The sequence below is a fragment of the Bacillus rossius genome, chromosome 3, assembly GCF_032445375.1.
Source record: "Bacillus rossius redtenbacheri isolate Brsri chromosome 3, Brsri_v3, whole genome shotgun sequence".
NCBI classification, from domain to species: Eukaryota; Metazoa; Arthropoda; class Insecta; order Phasmatodea; family Bacillidae; genus Bacillus; species Bacillus rossius.
The window spans coordinates 85200052-85219562 of NC_086332.1; the positions used below are offsets into that span (position 1 = coordinate 85200052).

The 19511-nt window shown below is 36.2% G+C and overlaps 1 protein-coding gene across 3 annotated transcripts in view; it reads left to right on the top strand.

Annotated features, from left to right (window-relative positions):
- The window catches only part of LOC134531000 (G protein pathway suppressor 2), a 61465-nt gene that overhangs the window by 24941 nt on the left and 17013 nt on the right, over window positions 1-19511 (top strand). For all 3 annotated transcript variants that reach the window (XM_063366419.1, XM_063366418.1, XM_063366420.1), the window contains 3 exons: window positions 3142-3286; window positions 5956-6055; window positions 18555-18608. In XM_063366419.1, coding sequence (XP_063222489.1) covers window positions 3142-3286; window positions 5956-6055; window positions 18555-18608 — 299 coding nt within the window. The remainder of the gene's footprint in view (window positions 1-3141; window positions 3287-5955; window positions 6056-18554; window positions 18609-19511) is intronic.

Here is a 19511-nt window from a genome sequence, read left to right on the forward strand (position 1 = left end):
TAAACACCTACCCTGCAACTACAAACACAACTCAAAAGCATGGATGACATCTTCCTTGTTTAGGGAGTGGTTATTTTCTTTGGATGCTCGTATGGGAGCAAAAAAACAGAAAAATTCTGCTGTTTCTTGATTGTTGTACAGCTCACAAGAGGGATGACGTACAAATGAGAAATATCAAAGTTGTATTTTTCCCACCAAATTGTACGAGCAAACTCCAAACATTGGATCAAGGAGTCATCTCTCAGCTGAAGTGAATGTACAGACGTCAGCTTGAGCAATATTTGCTACGGAACATGGAAAACGGCATAACGTCAAACATGAAGTGGAATATACTTCAGGCTATGCAGCGCCTGTGCTATGCGTGGCACAACATTGACGCTACAGCCATTGCCAACTGTTTTCGTAAGGCAGGGTTTCACACTGCAGAGGAACACCAGCTGCCCGATCCAAAAGACAGTGGTGAGGTTGAGTGGAATGAACTCCCACACAATCTTCAATGTGAGGCCATGTTCCAAGACTTTGTAGATGTAGACAGTGCTCTACAAACGTGCGGTCAATTGGCAGAACAAACCACTGAAGTACCATCTCAGGTAGATTCAGTCGAAGAAATGGCTGAAGAACCTAATGAAGGTGAAATGACACGTCCATCTAGAAAAGAGGTGCAGTAGAACCCTGTTATAATGTTTTTCAAGGGGGAAAAAAAAACATAATAAGCAGGAAATGCTAATTTAGCACTCAATAGTATTTTTAATGTTTACTGATGGACTTATTAAGCTAAGTAAATTAATTTCATGTTAAAAGGAATATATCCCAATATGAATTCCTATATTTTTAACCTACTTCTTAAACTCCAAATATTCACAACAAAAAAAACCTACATCATATTTGTGAAACAATAATTTTACTTTATACATAGCACTTAGTATGAAATTTAATACTGAAATAATATTTTTGCCAAACATCATACATAAAAAAATGGAAAAGAAAACACAAAATCCCTTGACATTTGAATGTTCACTCATTACAGTTATGTATTATTTAGTTATAAAATCATCTATTTTTGTCTGTTTCCTAATGGCTAGTGCTACTTTTCCGAAGTAGTCCTCTATTTTCTACATGGAGCACATCACACTCTCAGGTACGTTACTCTAAGCTCCCACAAAGTTCCTCAATACAGTTGCAGCCTGATATGCTTCAGCAGTTGTTGGTACAGCTGCATATGGTTAAGGTTCTTCATCTTCACTGTCTTCTTCAGCATATGAGGCACAAATGTCTTCAACAGTTTGAGTTTCACAGTAAAGATCATCATCATCCACTTTGGCAAATTCTTCGTATGTAGATTTAAAATTAAGAGCACTCTGCAGAATTGCCCACTCATTGGCTGTAGGAGTGTGAAGCTCCTCTTCAGAAAGGTTTACCTCTGAGTTGACAGAAGATTTTGAAAATCCAGCCATTTCTGAATTAGTTGGCAATTGTAGCTTGCTGAACTGAATCCCATGAAGCCGCCAACATATGCATTGTTTCCAATAAATTGAGTTTTTTGATTGGCTTTTCCATTTGAACATACCACAGTACTTTTCGACAAAGCCGCTTCCTGAAGACACACTTGAACACATTAATGATGCCTTGATCCATTGGTTGAAGACAAGATGTGGTGTTTGCAGGCAAAAACTCAACTTTAATGTTTCTTAACACCATATTTGTAGGATGTGCAACACAGTGATCTATAAAAAGCTAGATCTTTCTGTTTTTCACACGCATTTTAGCATTGAGGAACTGTACATACTCTTGGAAAATCTTTCATGTCATCCAGGCATTTTTACTACTGCTGTATCTGCATGGCAGTGATCGAACATTCTTAAAACATCTCGGCTTGGATGGTTTGCCAATAACTAATGGAGGCAGCTTCTCTGTTCCATCCATATTTGCCCCTAAAAGAACAGTCACCCTCTCTTTGCTTCGCTTACGACCACTGCAATTCTCACCTTTGAAAGAAAATGTTTTGTCAGGTAACATATTATAAAACAAACCACATTCGTCCAAATTGAAGATGTTTTTTTCATCATACTGTTCCAGCATGCTAGGCAATTCAATTCTTCCTTCATCAACACTTGCCGACTCTCCACAAATAGCACGATACACTATTCCAGTCCGATTCTTGAAACGGTCTGTCCACCCATTTGTAGCTTTGAAAAGGTCTTTTCTTACGAAACCATCCTTTCTCTTCGACCTCAATCGTTAACGTATTTTCGACACTGTTCTGAATTTTCATTCTCTCTAAGACTTCATCTACACATTCTTCATTGGATGTTAAACACATTCCAAACTTATTGTGCAGAAATGATGCGATTCTAAAGTAACTACCCACTTTTGGAAGCATTTTATTATGTGATTTTTTATCAAGGAGTTGATATTTCTGTTTGATTATACCAACAAATTTTTGTCACAAAGCGCGACTCATTTGATTCTTGAAATGATAACTGAGAACGCCTTCCTTTAAGTGCTGGCATCAGTACTCAAAAACCTTTCGATCCCAAGTGAGATTTCACATCACGAAAGCCACGGTCCAGGACGAAAGTGTATTTTAATTTTTTTAACTATGCTCCACCTCTTCGATCAACTTGGAAAAATTACAGGATGTAGAAAGAGGTCCGATTGTCAAATAGAAAAAAAACTGGTAATTGTATCTCGTGAGCAAGTTACCAAAATAAAATCATGAAAAATAAAATATTTTTTTCAAGTAGTTGCGTTTGTGGGATTAGGTTCTTGATTTTTTCTGTAAATCGCCTTGAATATATTTAACACATTTTTTTTTTCTCATAAAAATTAGTCCAGTAGACCCTAAGGAAAAAAAATCACCAAAAATACTAGTGGTATTTTCATCTTTGTTCCCAGTGCAGCTTCAAGGTTGAAATTTGGGGTGAGTTTGTAAACCATCAGACGCAACTTTTGGCCAAAATTTGGAACGAATGCTCACCTTACTTAACCGGCAATGGCCTTTTATGGCAAACCTGTGAAAGCCCAGAGACTGCAGTGAATCAAAGGTTTTGTTCTGTCTGCGAAATTAAGTAGGCATACATGGCTGTAATACAGCTGGTTCAGTTTTGTGTTGGGCACTAGTGCGTGCTGTTCTGTGTGCAGTGACCTGATCATGCATGCCTACCCGGCCGTGGCCATTGGAGGCCACCCATCGATCTTCCTGCAGCAGAACATCCCCATGGCTGGCCGTGCGCCGCTGTACAAGGTGGCCCCTCCCCATGGTGCACAACACTCGCTACTGCCTCCCGTGAGTGTTTACCGTTCCTGGGTTTGCACATACTGTGATTACAATAAATATGGATGTACTTTTTGGAACCTAAACTGAACTACTATCTTAGTTTTCCCATCAAAAAGTGAATGCCAAACAAATATGGATAATTTTATTTTTTTCTTATAAATTTTGCTCTCTAGTTCACTATTGTACCATCTGCGATTTCATTTCCCAAACCAAATATTGTAACATAATATGAATAATAAGAGATAATTTTCAAAATCCCTAAGTAAAGAAATATATAGTAAAACCCCGAAATATAAAAATATGCCATTTTTCGCACCAAGTACATGTTCAATTGTCTCTGGCACAAAACTGATCAGTTTTCATAATTATATACATTAATTTAATAGCAGATGTTTTCCGAAAATAAATGTATATTGGACCACCTACTGCTATCACCGAAACTAGCATAAACATGGTGCAATGCACAGTGAAACTCTTTCTTTTAATGAGCCATATGACCCTGATTTCATAAGGAAAATGTTAATTTATCAGACATAGACTGTAACTATATACACTAGAACCCTGATTTTGCATATGATTATGGTTTCACGGAATGTATTCATAAAATGCTAACTTTTAAAATCAGGGGTAGCCCATTTTGACCCCTTGACCCCCCTCCCTTCTGAAGAAAAATATTGTTGTTTTACTTTTTGAACCAAATGAATCTGGTATAATTTGTGTGTATTTGCTCATAATAAATAAAATACTATTAAATATTATTAATGCAAAAAAATAAAATAATGTCCTGACGCAACGTGTGAACATTGAATGAACTCCGGATCTCCTATCCAGCCCGCCACTGCGCAGCCAGTCAGCCGCTCATCTGCCCCACTGCCCGCCTCCTTTGCGCTGCGGCCGGTCTCGGATGCTTGCATCTCTGCGGTAGCAAACATTTAAAAAAATATATCATGTTATCATATATCATATATCATTTTAGACATAAAATATACAAGCAAACCACATATTCGGCCTCATTTCCCCGCTTATTTTGCCACCACTGATACATACTTTTCTCCTCCCCTCTTTAATTAATTCCGTCCAAAGACACACCAGTATCCAATCTTTACGGGAGATATAGGGGGGTGAAAAGAGCAACATAAGTACTACTGGTTAGACAAGATTTGCCCAGGGTGTGGTTGATAACCTGGAAGAATTTCATGTCTTGCGTTTCTACACATTTCCCCTTGTCAGCTTTATGAATTTAATCTTTAATACCCTGTTTTATCGCATAATCGTCGCACGCCCAAAAACATCGCACCTATATTTTAGGGCGTCAAAAGTTGTATAAAAAAAACCTCTTGCGGAAACGTCGCATGATGTTTTTTTGGTCTCCCTATTAGATTCAGAGCGCTTTGTGTAGGTATTTTTTCCCTGTTAAACTATGTATTTTAAAGTATAAATCTAATATTTATTCGGACATTACCACTTACTTATTTAATTAACAGAAATACGAAGTAGTCTGATGTGTAAATTTTCTTTTAAAAACGTTTTTCAATGTTATAACCTTTATCGGTTCGTCTGCGTCGCAACGGTGTACCGCTTATAAAAATTTAGCAAATGCTAGTTGGCATCATTCATGTTTGGTTCTGTTGCTTCCCGTATAGAGCGTGCACACGTAGTCAATATTGATATGTCGAGTGCTGAGTTAACTCGATTTGATAGCCCGCACTCTTTTGTGGGAAGTGTGTACAACGACAATAGTTATGCATTAGTTCACGTCACAGATTCAAGTGGCTCGCGTTCGGGTCACAAATTTTGTTTTTCTATTTAAAGTTGAAAGGTTTTTGTTGCATGACTTATTAATTTAAATTATTTGGCATGCTCTTGTATACTCCACTTTGTTTTAAATAAACATAATTTTCATGAATGGGTTTTGCTTTTATGAGTAACTTTACCTAACAAAAATTTTTTTTTCCGCATAAACATTGCACCTTTACTTTTCAAACTTGATTTTAGTATAAAATGTGCGACGATTATGCAGTTAAACACGGTAACTTACAGTTATAAATGTTTATGAATGCACATTGACTACCAGAATCATTCTTTGGAGATAATATTTTTTATAATAAAATCATATCTATTCCTTAGGGTGGTCAACAACACATCAGGAAAATGTATGGGGAAAAAATGTCTTTCCCTTAGATATTTTAATCAGATGATTTGATGACACGACAAGTTTAGTGGTGGTTGTAGAACTTAGTACATTCACACATTATCCAGACACTTATTGTTCCATTTTAAATATATTATCTGTTATGTATTTGTAATAAATCAGTTATTCAGTTCCAATTTTAAAGGTGTGTACCAGTCTAGGGAAGCACTTGAAACCATAATCAGCAAAGTAATTTTGGTCAAATTCTGACTCACTTGTTTAGCATAGTGTTTAGCCAAAATCTGTTTCATGGTTCAAGAGTGATATGAAACAGACAGCCAAAATTTTATATATATTAGAGAGCTAGAGAGGTATAGAGAGATGTTTTGTATATGTGTACCTACTTTAAACAAATTACAAAAAAAACAACTGAAAGATGCATAGAAATACATGCTGTGCATAAGCTAGTGTTCTCATGTAAATTTGTTATAGGCATTGCATCAGTGAAATATGTGAGATCAGTAACATTGTGTGTTTTCACTTGAAGGGAACGCTGAAGCGGCCTCGAAGCCCGTCGCCTCCGCCCCCAGCGTACCACCAAGGGTATGGTTACAAGCCTGGGGCCATGCCAGGCTACCCTCCCCAGAGTGAGTACATTAGAATCAGCTTGACTGCAGTTCACCAAGTCATCCTGTGAGAAATAACCAAGTTATGGTTGTTTGTACATTAAATATATATTTTTTTTTACCAAATACTGTGTTTTATTGCATAATCGTCGCACATTTTATACTAAAATCAAGTTAGGAAAATAGGGGTGTGACTTTTATGAGAAAACATTTTTTTTTTGTTAGGTAAAGTTAGTCATAAAAAAAAAAACCATTCATGGAAAATACGTTTATTTAAAAAGTAGAGTATACAAAAGCCACCAAACAATTTAAATTAATAAGTCATGCAACAAAAACCTTTCTTCAACTTTAGATAGAAAAACATAATTTGTGACTCGAATGCGAGCCTGAACTAACGCATAACTATTGTCTTAGTACGCACTTACCACGAAAGAAAAGAGTGCGGGCCATAAAATGTAGTTCACTCGGCAATCGGCTAGATATCAATATTCAATTAAGTGTGCGCTCTCTATACGGTAAGTAACATAACCAAACATGAATGATGCTAACTAGCGCTGACTACATTTTTATAAGCAGTACACCGCGCCGCCGCCGACGAACACATCTTTAAAAAAAATTTACACATGAGACAACTTCGTATTTCCGTTAATTAAATAAGTAAATGGTATCGTCCGAATAAATATTATATTTCTACTTTAAAATACATAATTTTATATGGAAAAAATACCTACACAAAGTGCTCGGAATCTAATAGCGGGATCAAAAACAACATGCGACGTTTACACGAGAGGTTTCTTTATCCAAATTTTGACGCCCTAAAATATCGGTGCGACGATTTTGTGATAAAACAGGGTAAATCCCTATCAAAAAATAGCTCATAACTATGTATTTTATTTTTATCTGCCAGAATTGAGGCTCATTTATCTACACAACTGCGTGAAGAAGCAGGGCCTATTAGAAGTTTTCATAACAGGTCATTGTTGCTCTCATAGATACATTTTTTTTTTGTTCTTGCTGATAAGAAAACTTTATAGGCATACACACAACATATACATGTATTAAATATTTTTTTTAAACTCTAAATAGAATGGCCTTCAATTGTGCTAAAATATTACCTATGCTCAGCACATTTTAAGCACTTTTTAAGGTGACTTGGGGTTGGAACCACTAGACCAAAATTTCTGTATAATAGCTTTGGCTAAAGTACTTTCCAGCTGTATTTCAAATTTTGCTTGTTTGAAGGTCCAATATCTTAACAATGTTATGTTTTTTGTAGAGCTGGGCCGATCACCTATTTTTCCGATCATGCCGATGCCGATCATCTGCTGCCGATCTTACCGATCTTCTGAGCCAATTAGAGCCTTTCAAGTACCTCTGATTACACGTTGCTTTTGACGGATCACTATAAACGGTGAAATATTCCCAGACAAAACTACTTTTCATTGACATGATTACTTATAAATCACCACACACACGCACATACAATTAATGCATTAAAATGTAATAAGGTCAAATCAAATCTTCACCTAATCACAACTCTGTCATTCTGTGATCTGTGAGTGCCGGTAGACGTCAGCGATGATAATTTTATTGCCCTTCCTTCCCCCCAGTGCCGCCAACAAACTTTCAATAATTCCCGATTGTAAGTTAATTTGTGAATACAAAATACCACTAAATGGGGAACAAAACTCTTCATCAACCAGGTTTTTATACAAAAGAAAAATAAGCTCTATTTTCCGCTAAACTAGAAAGAATATTAATTTCGCTAAACAAAACTTTCAATTGGCCATATTTAGCGAGAAAAAACTAAATAGATGAATTCCCGAAGAGGTAGTTGTTTACTAACCACGAGACTACTAGCGCCATTAATCCGTAAGAATTCTGTTGTGCGTCACTCTAATCTCTGGCGTCACATAACCAACCTAAACAACAGTTGCCATTCGCCATTGTGGTAATATTAACCGTAAATGGTAAACAAATACATAGTTTTCAGTTCGTAAATGATAAGAAATAACTTTGCAAATAGTATAATGGAAAATTATTTTACCGAAAGTACCGTAAATATACGTGGAAATTGATACTTAGGTATGTAACTGTTCTATGTTTATAAAACTTACGCTATTTGTTTACTTTATTGGTATATCTTTTTCATGTGTGGTTAGTTTTAAATTATTAAATTTTATTATTTTTCGATGAATAATTGAATTTTCTTCCCGAAAAGTACCGTAAACAAACATGGAAATTTGTTAGATATAGGTAATTATTCAATGTTATAAGTTTGCAGTAGGAGACCAATGATCGGCTCAAATAATCGACTACGTTCATAATGATCAGCAAACTTAACAAAATCGGCCGATTATTACGATCGGGGATCGGCATTGGCCCAGCTCTAGTTTTTTGCCACAATATACTTCTAATACTTGACTTTGGTGTCTTTGTCATCCTTTGCCTTTGCATGGCCATTTGTACCTTTTTTTAAAATTATTACTTTATATAGTTATTACATTTATCCTTACCCTTGCATCATGGCCCCCACATTCGATTACGGGCCCTGGACCCAGGATTGGATAAGGGGGGGGGGGGGGGGGGCACCCGAAATTTTACAATCACGTGCTACATTATAATTGCATGGTTATTTGTTACCTACACTCTTTTTAGAATGTTATTTACCCTAAAAATACAGAGTATATATGGTTACTAATTTGTAAGTCCAAACTTAGCTTTATTTATAAAATATTATAATATTGTTTGTAAAAAATTATAATAGTTAAACATTTAAAAATAAACAGGGCTGGGCCAGGGCCCCCTCCAGGCCCAGGCGCTGGACTCAGGGGTCCATCCAGCCCCACTCTTGTGGGGGCCATGCCTTGCATAATAATGTTTATGGTCAAAAGGATGTAACTAATTAGATTGCAGTGGAACATATAAAAATCTGCAAGTTTTATTTTGTGTTTCAAACTAGTTTATACCGTGTTTTCTTGCATAATCGTCGCACATTTTATACTTAAACCAAGTTTGAAAAGTAGGGGTGCGACGATTATGCGGAAAAAAAAATTTTTTGTTAGGTCAAGTTACTCATAAAAACAAAACCTGTTCATGGAAAGTACATTTATTTAAAAAAAATGGTGGAGTATACAAGAGCACGCGAAACAATTTATATTAATAATTCATGCAACAAAAACCTTTCTTCAACTTTAAATTGAAAAACAAAATCTGTGACCCGAACGCAAGCCAATTGAATCTGTGACGTGAACTAACCCGTAACTATTGTCGTACACACTTACCACGAAAGAGAGCGGGCTATCAAATGTAGTTAACTCAGCAGTTGACAAAGAGCGCGCGTTGCATTAAATGGTGAGATATCAATATTTGACTACGTGCGCGCGCTCTATATGGGAAGCAACATAACCAATCATGAATGATGCGCTGGCTACATTTTTATAAGCGGTACGCCAGTACTCCGTGGCGACACAGATGGACCGATAAAGGTTGTAATGTTTAAAAACGTCTTTAAAAGAACATTTACACATCAGACAACTTCGTATTTCCGTTAATTAAATATGTAAGTGGTAATGTCGGAATAAATATTAGATTTCTACTTTAAAATACATCGTGTTATACGTAAAAGATACCTACACAAAGTGCTTGCCGCGGCAACGTAGACGAACAGAATAAGTTTGTAACGTTTAAAAAGTCTTTAAAAGAAAATTTACACGTCAGACAAGATCGTATTTCCGTTAATTAAATAAGTAAGTGTTAATGTCCGAATAAATATTATATTTCTACTTAAAATACATTTTTTTATACGGAAAAAATACCCACACAAAGTGCTTGGAATCTAATTGCGAGACCAAAAACATCATGCTACGTTTATGAGAGAGTTTTTTTTATCCAAATTTTGACGCCATAAAATATGGGTGCGATTATTATGCGAGTGCAATGATTATGCGATAAAAGAGGGTAAGTTACAGATTTTTAAACAAGTGTTATAATTGCTATATATAATGTACTAGCTGAAGTATCCGGTATGCCTGGGTTGAACACAGCATGAAGGGAATTTTTTTTTTCGAAATTGGGTGTATACTGTAAGTGTACTCTGAATTTGAATGTTAACTGTGTAAAATTTCATCAAAAGGTGCCCAAATTCTGATTCAAGGCGTAGTGAAGGGGATGTAGGAGTAAGGGCGTAAGAGCAGGAGGAAATTAGTGTTTCAAAATCTTATGTATTCAATTAAATTTTGGTTAAATTAGATGTAGATAGTATTATTCTTCTTATTTTTAGCATCAAATGTACAAAATTTTATCAAGAAGTGAAAAATTCTCCTTAAAGGGGTGGAAAAGGGGGAGGGGGGTAGTTTTTTGAATTATTGTGTATTCAATTGACTTTTTTTATGAGTATCAGAAGTATACAGAATTTTCCTCCTGTTTTGAACATCAAATTTGCAAGTTGTTAAAAGTTGTTCCAGTACTATACCTACTTTAAAGTGGTGGGAAAGGTAGAGGGTGGATTTTCGAAATCGCATGTAGATAATTTGATGAGGGTAAATTTTAAATTAAATATAGACTTAATTTTCTCTTAACTTTAATGTTGAGTTTGCAAATTCTCATCAAGAAGTACCATAATACTGCTTTAGGGGTAGTAAGTGGAATTAGGGGTGGTTTTTCATTATCTCATGTAATCAGGGGTATGGGATAGATTTTTTTTAAATTGGACATAGACAGATATATTTTTTTTAATTTTATAGTTATGTGTGCCAAAATTTTATAAATAAATACTAATATCCAGTTTTAAGGAATGGGAAATGGGGACGTGGTGGTTTCTGAAACCTCTTGTGGACAGGAAGATGGAGACAGCTATTTTGAAATTAGATAAAGCAATAAATTTCCTCTTGTTTTTAACATTAATTGTTTATAATTTAATTTATATTTACTAACATTATGCTTTAAGAAATGATAAAGAGGTACCTATGGGGTGGGTTTTGAAAATATTATGTAAGAAGTGACCTAACAGTTTTTTTCTCTAAATTATATGTTGAACAGTAATTTATCTTTTTATTTTGAATGTCATGTGTGTAAATTTTCATCAAGCAGAACCATGGGTGGGAAAGGCGACTGTGGGTAGTTTTTCGACATTTCCCATTTTTTTATAAATTAGTTGAAGACTGTAATTTCCCCCTTAATTTAAACGCAGTGTGTGCTAAACTCAAAAGTACAAAAGCTCGGTTTTAGGGGCTGGGAAAGGGCAATTTTTCTATTTCATGTAGACAGTAACCCCCTATTTTTTATAAATCGACTATAGACAGTAATTTTCAGGGTTCGAAAATATCCAATATTTATTATAAATACCAAAATATTGTATATTTATGATATATATCAGATATATATCAATTTTGTATGAAAACCATATTATTATTTTATTGTATTATTTATGAATACTATTTGCAGATATGTTACATAAACATACTAAAATTATAAAAATAATAAAAACTAAAATGTTTTTAATGTTTTACTTTTTTAGGTACTTAAAATCAGACAAATGAAACCAAAATATAAAATCTTCTTTTAGATCAGGCAAAATTAACTAAAAAACATTAAATCTTATATATCAAAAAATCTACTCAAAAACATAAAACCTTGACATGGCCTGGGGGCCTAACTCTCCTTATGCTAAGCGGGGGTTCGCGTCGATACATGTACTAAGTTTAATTTGTGGGCGCCACCGTGCAAGGGACACGGACCCGGGAGAGACTCTTTATCAGGGCCGTGACGTCGCCCATGTGAGGCGTGATTTTAACCCCCCTAAAGCCAATCCTAGTACTCGCTACTGGTCCGCTCTCAGCGTCGGGTACGCTCTTCACTTACGCAGTAGGCTCTTACGGCGTCCCACACGTCGTCACACTCAGGATGTTGAAATAAACAAATACAAATAAAATTGTATGTCCTGGTTTATTAGTTGCTGCTTCACCTACACCTTTGATTATATCACACAACGCCTGCGGCATGAATCTGTTCACGTGGTGCGACCTGACCACGTGGTCACACTCTACAATTAGGTAATTAGCATAAAAAGGACCATAGTGGTCACTCATACAATTATTTAAACATTCCCCCCGACTGAGAGAAGCCCCGAGGAATTAAGAACGAAAAGATTTAGGATTATTACAATTTAACAGAATACCTAGCAGTGCAGGCAAGCGTGAGGTCTCCGGGGTGCTGACGCGTCTGCTCTCGGTCGGTGCTGGCGAAGGACTGGGGTCAGCTCAGGGCTCCGCTAGCCTAACATGGCGTCTTCGCGCCAAACCGATTACCGTTATACCTATTTACGATTACGTGCCACAGGAAGCTACAGGGAAAACATGAAACAGTCTTAATAATTAGAGTACACCTAATGCATGATAATAACTATTAACTAAAATTACAACAATTTATTATTAATGATAACCAGTCCAGCTTCGGTGGACTTCGGTTCGCCTCGTGCATGTTCGGTTAGGGCTGTGCGAATGTGACTTTTTCAATGCAAATCAAATGTGAATCAAATAATTTCAAATATTTGTGAATAGCGAATATTTTCTAATTAAGTTCTAAGTATAAATCTGAATAATTACAGTCAAAATTTGGCATATTATACATTGTTGTTTAAAAGAGTAATGTTCTTTAGCTTCATATATATTTTTATTACTCAAGTAAAATGTAAATTTTTATGTCTCTTCTAATGGTTTAGTAATAAAACACAATCAGTGATATAGAAATGTCTTCATCAAAAGCCAGCATACACCTTGCCATCAACATTACATAAATTGCAGTGCAAAAAGACCAATTCCTTTACATGTTCTGGATCCAGGCACTGCCTCTTGGAAGTAACAATGTTCCCAGAAGCAGAAAAACAACGTTCTGAACTTCACTTCTTTTTCTGAAAATTAAAAAAAAAAAAAGTTTATGAAAGTAAACAGATCTTCTTTGTATCAGTTTTATTCTTCGTAATAAATAGTCAAGCGATTGCCGATTACCAATCGATATATTGAAGAGTTTATTACAACTGCTCGTAAGCATGGTCAATATTCCGTTCTCAGAGTCTTTTGGAATCAAATGTGTCAAGGCAAAATAATTTTTAATAAATTTTGTTTATTGTGTCTTTTTAATTTTATCTTATTATTACGTATCATTTTCGGTAGTTTAAAAAGTGATTGCGCTGGAGCAATTCTAGCAACACAATTCTCTGGCCATAACCACAAACGGACACGTTTTCTTTTTTGCTGTAGCCATGATGGCAGCTGTGTTTACTTTTCTATCATTAAAAAATATTCTCTAGATTTTTATTAGTAAAATTAATAGAATGGTGACCAAAGAGTATGTGTGCATTAGTTTTTAAAGGTAAAGCTTATGCGCTGGCATTGTTTTAAATAGTTTTACACTTTTATATGGCACAAACATGGCTCGCCCAAAAATTGTGCTAAGGACAACTGGATATAATAAATTAATTATGCTACACATCATGTAAAGTTTGCAGTAAAATCGTAAGCATTTATGATAATTTTCACGCTGCATTGGCTTTAACTGTTCTCAGTATGCCCATTTACCTAACCTAAAATTTGATGTAAGTAAAGGTCCGCTTACAGTTTTTTTTTCTTCCATTAAGTCTCTCGGGAAAATGATTTCTCGAGGTTCGTCATATTATAGTATCTCACGTTTTGTCAAACAAAAGTAATTTTTTAATACATTCGAAAACTTTCGAATATTTGAAATTTTCAAATACCTAATTTGGTTTCGAATGTGAATCAAATCAAATATTTGATTCGCACGAATATTTGCAGTTTCGAGTATTTGCACACCCCTATGTTCGGTACGTATTTTCTTTGTTTATACCTTAACTAAATATTAATTACTTAAAGTACATTAAACACTCCCGGCCGATCTGCCGTCACACGCCACTTGAGGAAAAATAAGCAAAAAAGAATTACAATGTTTATCACTTGTAAAAGGGCTGCACTGCTGCTACAGCGCCCTCTTGACGTCCGTGGCGCGCTATTCAAACACACGCCCTAAACAGTAGTGGTAGGGAAGGATGGAGGGTGGGGTTTGTTCAGGCGGTGGCATATCGGGCTTAAAGAGGGCAGCAGGCCCGAACGATGTCAACCTTGTTTTATAAATTCTAATCAATCAATGGTCATACCTACACTTAGGTAACAAAACAATAATCAATACAAATAATAACTCTAGAATATAATCAAATCAGTCTTTTAGTTATCAAATCAGTCATCAGTCATTCGTAATAAACTGTTAATTATCAAATAATTAATAAAATAATCAAAAAATGCCATATTCATATTTGTGCTTAGTTTGACTGCAAGGAAGTTAAAGGTAGGTCATCTTCCGATTCTGAATCTGGACTGGATAGGACATCGACTTTTTGAATCATATCATCTGCTACATCAGCAGATTGAGTAATATCATCATCATGAGTAGGATGCGATATCCAATCTAAACTCCTTTTCTTTACATTTCGCCCACTTGCCCGTGTTATTGGGCTTTGCTATTAGCTGAAAGTCAGCCCAGACTGGATGAAGAGGCTTTCGATCCAGTAGTTCCTGAGATTAGCACGTTCAAACAAACAAACTCTTCAGCTTTATAATATTAGTATAGATTAGTATAGATTACCTCGAGAAAAATAATGTTTGACGAAAAATGACCTTTGATTTGACTTTCACAAATTCTACTCTACTTTTTAAGACCAAATTTGTATACAATTTTTAGCATAGCGACACCTATTCTCTAATACAAAACAAATAAGTACCTATATATAACCAGCAAATTCAACATTCATTTATTAGTCCGAAATTTTTACATAAAATCTATCAGTCATGAATGTTCATATAAAAGGGCCGGCTTTTTCGACACATCATAGCCTGGCTCTTTGATAACGTTTTCTGTTTAAAAGCATAACCTAAAAATTCATCATTTAATAAACAGTTATATTCTATAAATACAAAAGTTATTTAATGCTTCTTAAATACTCAATAATGAAGTAAAATTGTTTCTGCACTTTGTCAATTACATACTTTCTTTGTAAAAAATAATAGAATAATCAATAAACACAAAAAATAACTTACTCTTTCGTAATGAAATTTTTCTGACACGACTGACGGACTGACAACATTAATGCGGGCAGAAGTGTTGCCATTTATGGATTAGAACTTACCATTAAGGAGTATGTTTTAACTCTACTCCCACACCATCTACATTTGGGAAGTAGAAATACAGTAACAAACGCTAAAATTTACGTAATAATATTAATTTTTTAAACCATTTTTGTATTGCAATATATTATAAAAAAACATTTGATATATATCGGATATATATTGTCACGGGTGGCTGTGCTCAAGGTGACATTTCGTCTAAAGAACAAATATAGATTGGCCGTGGAAGCGTCAGGCAGAAAACAGTACTAAACACATTACCCATAGAGCACAGCGCACACACAATAAAATTTATGATTAACCTCCTTGAAACTTGGGAAGGTTATGTGGATCGTGATCACAGGATAAGAAAATAATGATAAGATCTGGTTTGGTTTATATAGGCATTTACTAAATCTTACTTAATGGTTTAGTTTGCTGTTGTTTTTGTTTTTACAAACATTATCCAACTGAAGATGACCCATGGCTAGGGTTAGGCGTTTTCTGCACACCAAAGGCCAAAATTCTGCGATAATGAAACACAAATTCTGCGATAGAAAACAAGAAATTCTGTGATAATAAATGTAAAGTTCTGCAATTTATCAAAAATAGTTTATCACGTTTGAAACATGTATATACAGCCTAAAGAAGCCAGTTTTTACAACGAGCTAACAAAAACAATTTTGAATAGCTGTTTTACCCCCTCTGGCTTCTTTAAAAACGTATTTACTCAAAGACATTTTCATTTACTTTAGTGGATCACGATATATCTATATATTTATATTTTTTAATATGCCGTGTGGCCTACAACACGCGCCAACGGCCATAAGGTCATTCTTTCGTATTCGAAGCCTTGTATCGATTGATTAGTCGATTGATGCGCACATATTTCCATCGACTGTGACTACAGTCGTTTCATAAACGCCGGTAGGATCACTCGCTCAATGTGGTACTCTTCTTATAATCTTATCTTTGGATTCTCTGCAAACAAAATTTATTTTGCCGTATGTGATATTTTGGTAATTCAAACTTGAATTTTTTAACGCCATTGCAGCATTAATTATATGAAAACATATGTTTTATACAATGTTTGGAAATTATTCACTCTGCCCATAATAATTAAGATATTATTTGGGAGAACATAACCCTTGCACACATTATTACTGCACTCAAAATGGACAAAAAAGGTACAGCAAAATTGGTGATTCTGCGATGATTCTGCGATTATGCGGGACTCTTGTAATTCTGCGAAATATTCCGCGATCGCGGAATCGCGGAAAACTCCTAACTCTACCCATGGCATTACAGCCGAAACAAAATACCAAGAAAATTGTTGACCTTATTTGCTATACTTAATACATTAAATCTTGTTAAACAAAAAAACAAAATGGGAAGGCCCCGGGGCGAGATATTAAACATAAGTAACAATTAATTGTTATACTCGACTGAATCTTCGGTCATTTGGTCTCTTAACTTTACAGGCCATTGAATATTGAGCGCGCAGGCTCTTCATAAAAAAAAATTATAAAAATCACATTACTCGTTAAATAAATAAAAAAGTGTCCTGAAACTGGTTGTTTAGAATTATAAATTATTTTGTGGTTTTTTCACTCAGGGGAAAAGACGTTGAAAGCTGGAACTCTTGAGAAATTCTTCGATTGCAGGAGGCGATGAATTTCGCTGAACTAACTCATGAACTGCGCATTCAGGAGTTGAATTTGGAGCGGAATTTCTCGTCCCAATTCTTGAGCCCCGTCTGTAACTAGTATTCCCATAAAATTAGGTTGGTTAACAGGCGGCTGATGCTGGGCGAGGTTAAGCCCAGGAGAAAAGCAAAAGGAAAAGTGTGTGTGGGGCAATGAAACAACTTACCTAAGCTGCGGGGTGGAGTAGATCAGGTTGGTCCCTGGAGATGGCCAGGTGACACGCGGCGTGGAAGTTCGCGGTAGCCATGAAGAATAATAAGTTAAGACAAAAAAACTATTTCACAAACTAAACTATTTCGGGCAGCTAAAAAAATTAAAAATGTAGTGCTAAGGCACGTGGTCTTGTCGGTAACCGACTACATGCTTTAGAGAAAGCCGTTCACGACTTTTCAGAAGTGCGTTGTCTCTGGCTGCGAAGAAAGATGCGCCCTTACCGAGTGCTGCCCGCTGAATCGTCAAAAATGGCGCCGGCTCGCCTAATTAAAACTGCCTTTGGTCGCCTATCCAGGGGAGGGGCTTCGGAAAACTTGAAGGGAACCCGAATGGTTCCGATTGGAGTAGCCGCACTCTAGCGCGCCCTGGCGAGTGCACACAGAACTACAAGCCCTAAACGACCTCTTGACTTGGATGCAAGTCTATCCTTAAGGCGTGGCTTGGTTAGGAGGGGACTATGCTGTCCTCTGGCGGAGAGGCGAGGGAGCATGCCCGGTAGTTGGCGAAACTCCCGCGAGATGTCGTGAGGATGCAGGACGGCGGCCATCTGGGGCGCGAGGGGCTGTGGCCTTCATCCCGGGCATTGGCGCGGCTGTGTTCTCCGTGGACCAGAAAAAAAAAGGGGGGGGGGGGTTACGACCGGTGGCTGACCCGGCCTGGGAACAGGCTGGTCCGACACGACGATACGTGTTGCTGGGATGATGAATGGAACACTGTTTCTTGAGAGGGACGGCTAACTTCAGCACAGCTCCAAGAAGAGAAGTTAGCATCTTTGGAAGCAGAGAACAGCTTTTCTAGTCACGCTACCATCTAGGGTAAAGAGCTCGACGCGTGACGCCTAGCAGGGTCCAGACGAGACAATCGCTGGCCCAGCATGTCGCCAGCAAACCTCAGACTTAATCGCTGGGAACGGCGTTGGGATCACTAGACTGCTAAACAAACTAACCTGTCGGTACACTCGACTGAACAAATCTCGACGAGGAATAGAGCAGTGGGACATCATTTAAAAGATAAAATAAAAAATATTTAAAAATTTTGTAAAATTAAGTAAATCGTACATTTGTGCCTGAAAGTAGCACTGAAACGGCACAATATCTATTGATATATATCGTCGAACCCAGTTATATATATATCGGATATAAATCGGATATATATCTTGATATAGTATATCCATTGATATATATCCTCGAACCCTGGTAATTCTCCCCTTATTTTTATTGCAAAGTGAACAAAAGTTCATCAAGTAGTGCCAAAGTTCTGTTTTAAGGGGTGGGAATGGGGAATGAGGGTTGTTTTTTAAAATCTCACCTAGACAGTAACCTTCCTCATGTGCAACCTACAAGTGTGCAACATTTCGTTGCAATCAGATGAATGAATGGTTTGGTAATGCATATGGCACAAACAAAGATTCATTTTTATTGTTCACAGAAATTGAAGATAGTCGTCGAGGACATGAGTATGTTCGCGCTGTGCTGTGGAATAGTGAGTATAGTTGTTATGTAACTAACTATTTTAATTTGTGTGCATGAAAACTATATAAGATAGATGAGCTAGATGAGCCATCTTGGTCTATCTCATCATAACTTTGTAATTACTTATGGAAGCTTAAGGTAACAGGATTTCGAAGATTAGAGTGATCTTATTAAACTTTTGTATAGTATTACATTAGATACATAATATATTTACGTTTATATTCTGTAAGCAATATTTAAAACTTGTCTCTGCACTGTTGCCATTAGCTAAGCCTCGAGCCAGTAGTCTTTCAAATTTTCACATCAGTATAGTTAAATGGGCAGAAATTCTGTCCTAGAATAGGACATATTAATGTTTTAGAAAAACTGAACTTACTCACTTGAAGAATACCGGAAAAACTTGTATGAATCATTCATTATTTATATCATCAAAGTAAAAAATTATTTATTCACAATTTTTTGCCAGAATGAGTAGAATGGAATATGCTGTATTTATTTGCAGAAGGGTCACCCCTGCATATGGGTCACGCCTTTAATTGGAGTTTGGATCATAAAAATTCAACATTTTGGTTGCACCATATATCTGTCTCCAGTAAAATTGAAGTGAAGTCTTTGTGGTCTGTGTCTCAGCTTAGTGTTGCATTGACTGACATTGATCCTCTGTGTCCTCCTTCCCCACTCCGTACTTTATGGCCCTTCCTTCGCTCCCCCCTCTCCATGCTTTTTCTAACAAAAAATACTATTTTTAATCTATTGTAAATTTTTTTTACCCATCCCCTCTTCTCAAAGAGAGAAAAGTCGGCACACTACTATTCCTTATCAATGTTGTTTTTCAGTTCCTTACTCCCATATATCAGTTTTGTCATGGAATGAATGTTGCAGTAGAAAGCGTGGGAAATCGCATACCAAAAAC